Source organism: Myiozetetes cayanensis, unplaced genomic scaffold (assembly GCF_022539395.1).
Source record: "Myiozetetes cayanensis isolate MyiCay16 unplaced genomic scaffold, myiCay2020 scf862, whole genome shotgun sequence".
NCBI lineage: Eukaryota > Metazoa > Chordata > Aves > Passeriformes > Tyrannidae > Myiozetetes > Myiozetetes cayanensis.
Genome location: NW_026088144.1, coordinates 8,076 through 19,179, shown reverse-complemented (window position 1 = coordinate 19,179; position 11,104 = coordinate 8,076). Strand labels below are relative to the sequence as shown.

Below are 11,104 nucleotides of genomic sequence, written 5' to 3'. Positions count from 1 at the left end.
CACGGGGGACACGGGGATCACCCACGGGGGATTTGGGGGATTTGAGGGTCAGGGGTCCCTGCACAGGGCGGTTTGCACGAGGAGATACCCTGCGCTGCTGGTACCCACCCACGGGGGCACGGGGGATCACCCACGGGGGATTTGGGAGGATTTGGGGGATTTGGGGGATTTGAGGGATTTGGGGATTTGGGGAGTGGAGGGGTCAGGGGGTCCCTGCACAGGGCGGTCTGTACCAGGAGATATCCTGCACTACTGGGTACCCACGGGGACACGGACACTGGGGGACATGGGGGGACACAGGGGTCTGCACGAGGAGATACCCTGCACTCCTGGTACCCACCCACGGGGGTCGTGGGGGGCACCCACAGGGGATTTGGGGGTCAGGAGGGGGTCAGGGGTCCTTGCACAGGGCGGTCTGTACGAGGAGATACTCCTGCCCTGCTGGTACCCACGGGGGAAATTGGGCACGGGGGATCACCCACGGGGGATTTGGGGGTGTGGGGGTCAGGGGTCTCCTGCACAGAGGCGGTCTGTACGAGGAGATACCCTGCTCTACTGGTACACACGGGGGCACGGACACAGGGGGCACCCACGAGGGGATTTGGGGGCGTGGAGGGGAATTTGGGGGTGGGAGGGGGTGAAAAGCTTCCCCCTGGACCCCACCCTGCTGGTCTGGACACGGGTGGGGACCCCACGAGGGGTCAGTGGGACACAGGGGGACAAAGGGGGACACGGGGGTCGTGGGGACACGAGGGGACACGGAGGCACAGGGGGATACAGGGGTCAGTGGGACACAGGGGGACACTGGGGGACGTGGGGGTCATGGGGACACGGAGGGGACACGGGGGGACACGGGGGTCATGGGGACACGGGGGACACGGGGGTCAGGGACACGAGAGGAACACAGGGGGGACACGGGGGGACACGGGAGGTCGTGGGGTCATGGGGGACACGGGGGACACGGGGGGGACACGGGGGGTCGTGGGGACACGTGGGGGAGGCCTGACGGGGGATTTGGGGGCGTGGAGGGGCGTGGTGGGCACGGGAGGGGAATTTTGGGGGGTGGGAGGGGTGAAAGGGCTTTTGTGCCCCCCGGACACGAGTGGGGACTCCCACGGGGGGAATTTTGGGGTGATTTTGGGGCTATTTGAGGTGATTTTGGGCCCGTTTTCTTGGGGTGATTTTTGGGATGATTTTGGGATGATTTTGGGGTGATTTTGAGGTGATTTTGGGCCCATTTTCTCAGGGTGAATTTGGGGTGATTTTGGGATGATTTTGGGGTGGTTTTGGGTGATTTTGAGGCAATTTGGGGTGATTTTGGACCCGTTTTCTCGGGGTGATTTTGGGATGATTTTGGGGCAGTTTTGGGTGATTTTGGACCCATTTTCTTGGGGTGATTTTGGGGTTATTTTGGGGTATATTTTGGGGTGAATTTGAGGTGATTTTGGACCCGTTTTCTCCGGGTGAGTTTGGGGTATATTTTGGGGCAATTTGGGGTGATTTTGGACCTGTTTTCTCGGGGTGGATTTGGGGTGATTTTGGGATGACTTTGGGGCGATTTGAGGTGATTTTGAATCCGTTTTCTCAGGGTGATTTTGTGGTGATTTGGGGTGATTTTGGACCCATTTTCTCGTGGTGAATTTGGGGTGATTTGGGGTGATTTGGGGATGATTTTGAGGTGATTTGAGGTGATTTTGGACCCATTTTCTCAGGGTGGATTTGGGGTGATTTTGGGGTGGATTTTGGGGAGATTTTGGGTGATTTTGGACCCATTTTCTCAGGGTGAATTTGGGGTGATTTTGAGGTGATTTGAGGTGATTTTGGACCAGTTTTCTCAGGGTGAATTTGGGGTGATTTTGGGATGATTTTGGGGTGATTTTGGGGTGATTTTGGGTGATTTTGGACCCATTTTCTCAGGGTGAATTTGGGGTGGATTTTGGGGTGATTTGAGGTGATTTTGGGCCCGTTTTCTCGGGGTGAATTTGGGGTGATTTGGGGATGATTTTGGGATGATCTTGGGGAGATTTTATGGTGGTCTGGAGTGATTTTGAGCCCGTTTTCTCAGGGTGATTTTGGTGTGGATTTTGGGGAGATTTGGGGTGATTTGGGGCCCGTTTTCTCAGAGTGACTTTGGGGTGAATTTGGGGTGATTTTGGGGTGAGTTTGGGGTGATTTTGGGGGTGAATTTGGAGTAATTTGCGGGTGATATTGGGGCGATTTTGGACCCATTTTCTCGGGGTGAATTTGGGGGGATTTTGAGGCGATTTTGGGACTGATTTTGGGCTGTGGGGTGGGGGGTGGGGTGGGCAGATCTGGGCGTGTCCCCAAATTTCCAGGACCAGCAGGACCGACCCCATCCCGGGGGTGCTTTGAGGGCTCCTGGGGGGGGTCCTGTGGGGTGTCAGGAGTGGGTGCCCACCCTGTACCCCCCTCCCCTCCCCCCCAAAACAGGCCCTGCTGGACCTGGGGGGGTCCCCCAACTACAAGGACCGGCGGGGTCTGACCCCCTGTACCACACGGCCATGGTGGGGGGGGACCCGCGGTGCTGCGAGCTCCTGCTCTACAACCGAGCCCACATCGGCACTGCTGATGAGAATGGATGGCAGGAGATACACCAGGTGTGTGTGACATCATCATCCTGTCCCTGTGTCACCTCCCTATCCCATCACCCCATCCCCCATCCCCATCCCCATCCCCCTGCGAGCTCCTGCTCTACAACAGAGCCCACATCGGCACTGCTGATGAGAATGGATGGCAGGAGATACACCAGGTGTGTGTGACATCATCATCCTGTCCCTGTGTCACCTCCCTGTGTCACCCCATCATCCCATCCCATCATCCCACCCCCATCCCCCTGCGAGCTCCTGCTCTACAACAGAGCCCACATCGGCACTGCTGATGAGAATGGATGGCAGGAGATACACCAGGTGTGTGTGACATCATTATCCTGTCACCCTGTCACTGTGTCACCTCATCACCCTGTCCCCATAACCATCCCCATCCCCCTGCGAGCTCCTGCTCTACAACAGAGCCCACATTGGCACTGCTGATGAGAATGGATGGCAGGAGATACACCAGGTGTGTGACACTGTGTGTGACATCATCACTGTGTCACCCTGTCCCTGTGTCACCTCCCCATCCCATCATCCCACCCCATCCCCATCCCCATCCCATCACCCTGTGAGCTCCTGCTCTACAACAGAGCCCACATCGGGACAGCTGATGAGAATGGATGGCAGGAGATACACCAGGTGTGTGTGACATCATCATCCTGTCACCCTGTCCCTGTGTCACCTCCCTGTCACTGTGTCACCCCATCATCCCACCCCCATAACCATCCCCATCCCCCTGCGAGCTCCTGCTCTACAACAGAGCCCACATCGGAACAGCTGATGAGAATGGATGGCAGGAGATACACCAGGTGTGTGTGACATCATCACTGTGTCACCCTGTCACTGTGTCACCTCCCCATCCCATCCCATCCCACCCCCATCCCCCTGCGAGCTCCTGCTCTACAACCGAGCCCACATTGGAACAGCTGATGAGAATGGATGGCAGGAGATACACCAGGTGTGTGACATTGTGTGTGACATCATTGTACTGTCCCTGTGTCACCTCCCCATCCCATCCCACCCCATCCCCCTGCGAGCTCCTGCTCTACAACCGAGCCCACATTGGAACAGCTGATGAGAATGGATGGCAGGAGATACACCAGGTGTGTGACACTGTGTGTGACATCATCATCCTGTCACTGTGTCACCTCCCTGTCACTGTGTCACCTCATCATCCCACCCCATCCCCCTGCGAGCTCCTGCTCTACAACAGAGCCCACATTGGAACTGCTGACGAGAATGGATGGCAGGAGATACACCAGGTGTGTGACACTGTGTGTGACATCATCACTGTGTCACCCTGTCACTGTGTCACCTCATCACCCTGTCCCCCTGTGACCCCATCCCCCCCTATCCCCATCCCCCTGCGAGCTCCTGCTCTACAACAGAGCCCACATCGGCACTGCTGATGAGAATGGATGGCAGGAGATACACCAGGTGTGTGTGACATCATCACTGTGTCACCCTGTCCCTGTGTCACCCCATCATCCCACCCCCATCACCATCCCCATCCCCCTGCGAGCTCCTGCTCTACAACCGAGCCCACATTGGAACAGCTGATGAGAATGGATGGCAGGAGATACACCAGGTGTGTGTGACATTGTGTGTGACATCATCACTGTGTCACCCTGTCCCTGTGTCACCTCATCACCCTGTCCCCTCATGACCTCATCCCACCCCATCCCCATCCCCCTGCGAGCTCCTGCTCTACAACCGAGCCCACATCGGCACTGCTGATGAGAATGGATGGCAGGAGATACACCAGGTGTGTGTGACACTGTGTGTGACATCATCATCCTGTCACCCTGTCACTGTGTCACCCTGTCACTGTGTCACCCCATCATCCCATCATCCCATCCCACCCCCTCACCCTGCGAGCTCCTGCTCTACAACAGAGCCCACATCGGCACAGCTGATGAGAATGGATGGCAGGAGATACACCAGGTGTGTGTGACACTGTGTGTGACATCATCATCCTGTCACTGTGTCACCCTGTCCCTGTGTCACCCCATCATCCCATCCAACCCCATCCCCCTGCGAGCTCCTGCTCCACAACCGAGCCCACATCGGCACTGCTGATGAGAATGGATGGCAGGAGATACACCAGGTGTGTGTGACACTGTGTGTGACATCATCATCCTGTCACCCTGTCCCTGTGTCACCCCATCATCCCATCCCATCCCACCCCATCCCCATCACCCTGCGAGCTCCTGCTCTACAACAGAGCCCACATTGGAACAGTTGACAAGAACAGGTGGCAGGAGATACACCAGGTGACACTGTCACTGTCACTGTGTCCCCCTGTCCCTGCTGATGTCCCCCTGTCCCTGCTGATTGTCCTGGTGTCCCCAGGCGTGCCAGCACGGCCACTCCCAGCACCTGGAGCACCTCCTGTTCTATAGGGCTGTCCCCCTGTCCCTGTCCCTGTCCCCCTGTCCCTGCTGATGTCCCCCTGTCCCCAGGCGTGCCAGCACGGCCACTCCCAGCACCTGGAGCACCTCCTGTTCTACGGGGCTGTCCCTGTCCCCCTGTCCCTGTCCCTGTCCCCCTGTCCCTGTCCCTGTCCCCCTGTCCCTGTCCCCCTGTCCCTGCTGATGTCCCTGCTGATGTCCCCCTGTCCCCAGGCGTGCCAGCACGGCCACTCCCAGCACCTGGAGCACCTCCTGTTCTATGGGGCTGTCCCTGTCCCTGTCCCCCTGTCCCTGTCCCTGTCCCCCTGTCCCTGCTGATGTCCCTGCTGATGTCCCTGCTGATGTCCCGGTGTCCCCAGGCGTGCCAGCACGGCCACTCCCAGCACCTGGAGCACCTCCTGTTCTACGGGGCCGAGGCGGCCGCTCAGAACGCGTCGGGAAACACCGCCCTGCACATCTGTGCCCTCTACAACAAGGTGGGGACATCATTGGGGACAGTAATGACGTCACTGGGGACATTAATGACATCATTGGGGACACTCAGAAACACCGCCCTGCACATCTGTGCTCTGTACAACAAGGTGGGGACATCATTGGGGACATTAATGACGTCATTGGGGACACTGGGGACACTCAGAAACACCGCCCTGCACATCTGTGCTCTGTACAACAAGGTGGGGACAGTAATGACGTCATTGGGGACATTAATGACGTCATTGGGGACACTGGGGACACTCAGAAACACCGCCCTGCACAGCTGTGCCCTCTACAACAAGGTGACATTGGGGACATTAATGACGTCATTAATGACATCATTGGGGACACTCAGAAACACCGCCCTGCACATCTGTGCCCTCTACAACAAGGTGGGGACAGTAATGACGTCATTAATGACGTCATTGGGGACATTGGGGACACTCAGAGACACCGCCCTGCACATCTGTGCCCTCTACAACAAGGTGGGGACATTAATGACGTCATTAATGACGTCATTGGGGACACTCAGGACACCGCCCTGCACATCTGTGCCCTGTATAACAAGGTGGGGACAGTAATGACGTCATTAATGACGTCATTGGGGACACTGGGGACACTCAGAAACACCGCCCTGCACATCTGTGCTCTGTACAACAAGGTGGGGACAGTAATTATGTCATTAATGACGTCATTGGGGACACTGGGGACACTCAGAAACACCGCCCTGCACATCTGTGCCCTGTATAACAAGGTGGGGACAGTAATGACGTCATTAATGACGTCATTGGGGACACTGGGGACACTCAGAGACACCGCCCTGCACATCTGTGCCCTCTACAACAAGGTGGGGACATTAATGACGTCATTGGGGTCATTAATGACATCATTGGGGACACTCAGAAACACCGCCCTGCACATCTGTGCTCTGTACAACAAGGTGGGGACAGTAATGACGTCATTAATGATGTCATTGGGGACACTCAGAAACACCGCCCTGCACATCTGTGCTCTGTACAACAAGGTGACAATGGGGACAGTAATGACGTCATTGGGGACATTAATGACGTCATTGGGGACACTGGGGACACTCAGAGACACCGCCCTGCACATCTGTGCCCTCTACAACAAGGTGGGGACAGTAATGACGTCATTGGGGACATTAATGACGTCATTGGGGACATTGGGGACACTCAGAAACACCGCCCTGCACATCTGTGCCCTCTACAACAAGGTGACAGTGGGGACAGTAATGACATCATTAATGACGTCATTGGGGACACTGGGGACACTCAGAACGCATCAGGAAACACATTTGGGGCCACATTTGGGGATATTTGGGGACACAGTTTGGGGCATTTAAGGACACATTTAAGGTCACATTTGGGCACATTTGGTGCCATTTAAGGCCACATTTGGAGCCACATTTGGGGACATTTAAGGCCACATTTGGGGTCACATTTTGGGACACATTTGGGGACATTTAAGGACACATTCAGGACACATTTAAGGATACATTTGGGGCCATTTTGGGACACATTTGGGGACAATTTGGGGGCATTTAAGGACACATTTGGGGACAATTTGGGGCCACATTTGGGGCCATCTTTGGGGGCAATTTGGGGCCATTTAAGGACACATTTGGGACACATTTAAGGACATATTTGGGGGCATTTAAGGTCACATTTGGGGCTACATTTGGGGGATAATTTGGGGGCAATTTGGGGAAATTTTGGGCCACATTTGGGGACACATTTGGGGCCATTTAAGGACACGTTTAGGACACATTTGGGGCCACATTTGGGGACAATTTGGGGCCAATTTGGGGAAATTTGGGGCCACATTTGGGGCCATTTGGGGCCAATTTGGGGCCATTTGGGGCCGTTTTGGGGCCACATTTGGGGCCAATTTGGGGCCATTTGGGACCGTTTTGGGGACACTGGGGCCATCCCCCCCCCCAGGAGAGCTGTGCCCGGATCCTCCTGTACCGAGGGGCCAACAAGGAGGTGAAAAACAACAGCGGCCAGACCCCCTTCCAGGTGGGACTGGGGACACTGGGGACACCTGGGGACACCTGGGGACACTGGGGACACCTGGGGACATTGGGGACACTGGGGACATTGGGGACATTGGGGGGATTGGGAGGCGATATTTGGGGATTTAGGGGATTTGGGGACATTGAGGGGATTTGGGGACACAGAGCCCCTTCCAGGGTGGGACACTGGGGACATTGGGGACACCTGGGGACACTGGGGACACTGGGGACACTGGGGACACTGGGGACACCTGGGGACACTGGGGACACTGGGGACACTGGGGACACCTGGGGACATTGGGGACACTGGGGACACTGGGGACACCTGGGGACATTGGGGGATTGGGGATATTTGGGGATTTAGGGGGATTTTGGGGGGTTTAGGGGATTTGGGGGGATTTGGGGACACAGAGGCCCTTCCAGGTGGGACATTGGGGACATTGGGGACACCTGGGGACATCGAGGGGGATTGGGGGAGGTTTGGGGGGATATTTGGGGATATTTTGGGGATTTAGGGGTTTTTGGGGGATTTGGGGGGATTTGGGGGATTTGGGGACACAGAGCCCCTTCCAGGTGGGACATTAGGGGACACCTGGGAGGGAATTGGGGGAGGTTTGGGGGGGATTTGGGGCGTTTAGGGGACATTTGGGGGGGATTTGGGGACATTTGGGGGGATTTGGGGACACAGAGTCCCTTCCAGGTGGGACATTGGGGACATCGGGGAGGGGAATTGGGGAGGTTTAGGGGGATTTTGGGGGTTTGGGGACATTTGGGGGATTTGGGGACACAGAGCCCCTTCCAGGTGGGACATTGGGGACATCGGGGACACCTGGGGACATTGGAGGGGGTTGGGAGGGATTGGGGGCCTTGGGGGATATTTGGGGATTTAGGGGATTTTGGGGGTTTAGTGGGGATTTGGGGTGGATTTGGGGGTCAGAGGCCCTTCCAGGTGGGACATTGGGGACACCTGGGGACATCGAGGGGGATTGGGGGAGGTTTGGGGGGATTTGGGGATTTAGGGGGATTTAGGGGATTTGGGGGATTTGGGGACACAGAGCTCCTGCCAGGTGGGACAGGGGACACCTGGGGACATCTGGGAGGAGTTGGGGAGGTTTGGGGGATTTGGGGGATTTAAGGGGATTTGGGGGATTTTGGGGAGTTTAGGGGATTTGGGGGATTTGGGGACACAGAGGCCTCTTCCAGGTGAGACATTGGGGACATCGGGGGACACCTGGGAGGGAATTGGGGAGGTTTGGGGGATTTGGGGGAAGATTTGGGGGATTTGGGGGTTTAGGGGATTTAAGGGGATTTAGGGGATTTGGGGGATTTGGGGGGATTTGGGGACATGGACCTCCTTCGGGGGACATTGGGGACACTGGGGACACTTGAGGGACATCTGGGAGGACATTGGGGAGGTTTTGGGGGATTTGGGAGATTTAGGGGGATTTGGGGGATTTGGGGCATTTGGGGAGCACTTGAGGGGATTTGGGGCGCTTCAGAGGGACATTTGGGGACATTGAGGGGATTTGGGGACATTGGGGAGGATTTTGGGGGATTTTGGGGGATATTGGGGAGTTTGGGGATTTAGGGGATTTGGGGACATTGGGGGATTTGGGGGATTTGGGGACATTTGGGGAGATTTGGGGGATTTAGGGAGATTGGGGGATTGGGGGGATTTGGGGACAGTGAGGATTTGGGGCATTTAGGGGGATTTGTGGGACGATTTTGGGGACATTTGAGGGGATTTGGGGGATTTTGGGGGATTTGGGGACATTGGGGGAGATTTGGGGATTTAGAGAGGATTTTGGGGGGATTTGGGTGGATTTGGGGGATTTGGGGGAGATTTGGGGGATTTGGGGACATTGGGGGATTTGGGGGGATTTGGGGGGATTTGGGGATTTGGGGGAAATTTTGGGAGATTTGGGGAGGATTTTGGGGGATTTGGGGACATTGGGGGATTTAGGGGGACATTAGGGGATTTGGGGAGTCTGGGGATTTAGGATTTGGGGGATTTGGGGGAATTTGGGGACATTTTGGGGACTTTGGGGGATTTAGGGGGATTTTGGGGATTTGGGGACATTGGGGGATTTGGGGGATTTGGGAGGATTTGAGGACTTTGGGGGATTTTGGGAGATTTAGGGTGAATTTGGGAGGATTTGGGGACATTGGGGGAATTTGGGGGATTTGGGGACATTTTGGGGATTTGGGGGATTTTAGGGGTGTTTGAGGATTTGGGGGATTTAGGGTGATTTTGGGGGATTTGGGGATATTGGGGGATTTTGGGGGATTTGGGGGATTTGGGGGGATTTAGGGGACATTGGGGGTATTTGGGGGACATTGGGGAGATTTGGGAGGATTTTGGGGATTTCAGATTTGGGGATTTTGGGGGGACATTCTGAGGGGATTGAGGGATTTTGGGAGATTTTGGGGACATTGGGGGGGATTTGGGTGGATTTGGGGGAGATTTGGGGGGACATTTTGGGGATTTGGGGACATTGGGGGATTTGGGGGACATTGGGGAGGATTTGAGGGGATTTGGGGATATTTGGGGGATTTTGGGGATTTGGGGGACTTAGGTGGATTTTGGGGAATTGGGGGACACTGGGGGATTTGGGGACATTGGGGAGGGATTTGGGGACATTTGGGTGGATTTGGGGTGATTTGGGGACATTTTGGGGGATTTTTGGGGGATTTAGGTTGGATTTTGGGGAGATTTGAGGACACTGGGGGATTTTGGGGAGGGGCCACTCAGGGTCACTGGGGACTTTGGTGCCCCTCGACTCTCCAAATCCTCCTGAACCCCCCAAAAGGTGGCGGTGATCGTGGGGAACTTCTGAGCTGGGGGAGCTCATCAAGAACCACTGACTCTGACGTGGACGTCCAGAATGGGGCCTAGAGGGTCTAGTGGATTTGTGGGACCTGGGGGATCTGGGGGAGTCCAGATTTGGGGCCAGTCTGGGGAGGTCTTGGGGATCTAGAATTTTGGGGCTTGGGGGGTCTTTGGTAAGGGATCTGGGAGCCTTAAAGGGCACTTAGAGACTTGGGGGATCTGGGCTTTGGGGGACTTTGATGGGCCTGGGGTCTGGGGCTCTTTGATGACTTAGTCAGGCTTTTCAGTCAGACTTTGAGGATCTAGCCTAGAGAGCCTAGGGGATCTTGAGTGGGCCATGGAGCTCAGACTTTTCTAAAGACTCCAGTTTGGGGTGGGATTAGAGATTTGGGGGTTTTGGGAGATTTGGGGGATTTGGGGATTTTGGGGTTTTGGGGGGATTTGGGGAGTTTGGGGGAATTGGGGGAATTTGGGGGAGTTTGGGGGGATTTGGGGGTACATGATTTGGGGGATTTGGGAAGGTTTGGAGAGGATTTTGGACACTGAGGGGGATTTGGGGGATTTGGGAGAATTTAGGAGGATTTGGGTCTTTGGGGGATCTAAAGCTTTTCTAGGGAATGAGATTTGGGGGTTTTGGAATTTTTTTGAGGGGATCTGGGGGACTTGAGACATTGGGAGGGGTCTTGGGGAGCTTTGGGGGATTTGGGGGCTTTGGGGGGATTTGGGGTTGGAGGGATTTGGG

The 11,104-nt window shown here is 55.9% G+C and overlaps 1 protein-coding gene across 27 annotated transcripts; it reads left to right on the top strand.

The window, feature by feature from the left end:
- Positions 1-2,452: 2,452 nt before the first annotated feature.
- Positions 2,453-10,398, top strand: LOC126652442 (SH3 and multiple ankyrin repeat domains protein 1-like). 27 transcript variants are annotated; one of them, XM_050339185.1, is made up of 5 exons: positions 5,500-5,604; positions 6,066-6,158; positions 6,252-6,344; positions 7,459-7,536; positions 10,343-10,398. In XM_050339185.1, exons 1-5 carry the CDS (start codon positions 5,524-5,526, stop codon positions 10,367-10,369), a joined length of 372 nt encoding a protein of 123 aa, XP_050195142.1. In that variant the 5' UTR covers positions 5,500-5,523; the 3' UTR covers positions 10,370-10,398. The 27 variants fall into 27 exon arrangements, 15 of the variants coding, with proteins under 15 accessions (XP_050195147.1, XP_050195142.1, XP_050195140.1 ...); XM_050339183.1 differs by lacking the exon at positions 6,252-6,344 and adding an exon at positions 6,438-6,521 and having other exon boundaries at positions 6,066-6,251; XM_050339189.1 differs by lacking the exons at positions 6,066-6,158; positions 6,252-6,344 and adding exons at positions 5,890-5,982; positions 6,438-6,521 and having other exon boundaries at positions 5,594-5,697.
- The last annotated feature ends 706 nt before the right edge of the window (positions 10,399-11,104 follow it).

What these genes read in the sequence shown, in the direction of transcription:
- LOC126652442 (XM_050339181.1), top strand. Translation starts at nt 5,524, where the DNA reads ATGACGTCACTGGGGACATTAATGACATCATTGGGGACACTCAGAAAC. An exon ending in TCTGTGCTCTGTACAACAAG is followed by an intron (nt 5,605 to 6,065) that starts GTGGGGACATCA and finishes CTGTATAACAAG; the next exon opens with GTGGGGACAGTAATGACGTC. An exon ending in GCGGCCAGACCCCCTTCCAG is followed by an intron (nt 7,537 to 10,342) that starts GTGGGACTGGGG and finishes ACCCCCCAAAAG; the next exon opens with GTGGCGGTGATCGTGGGGAA.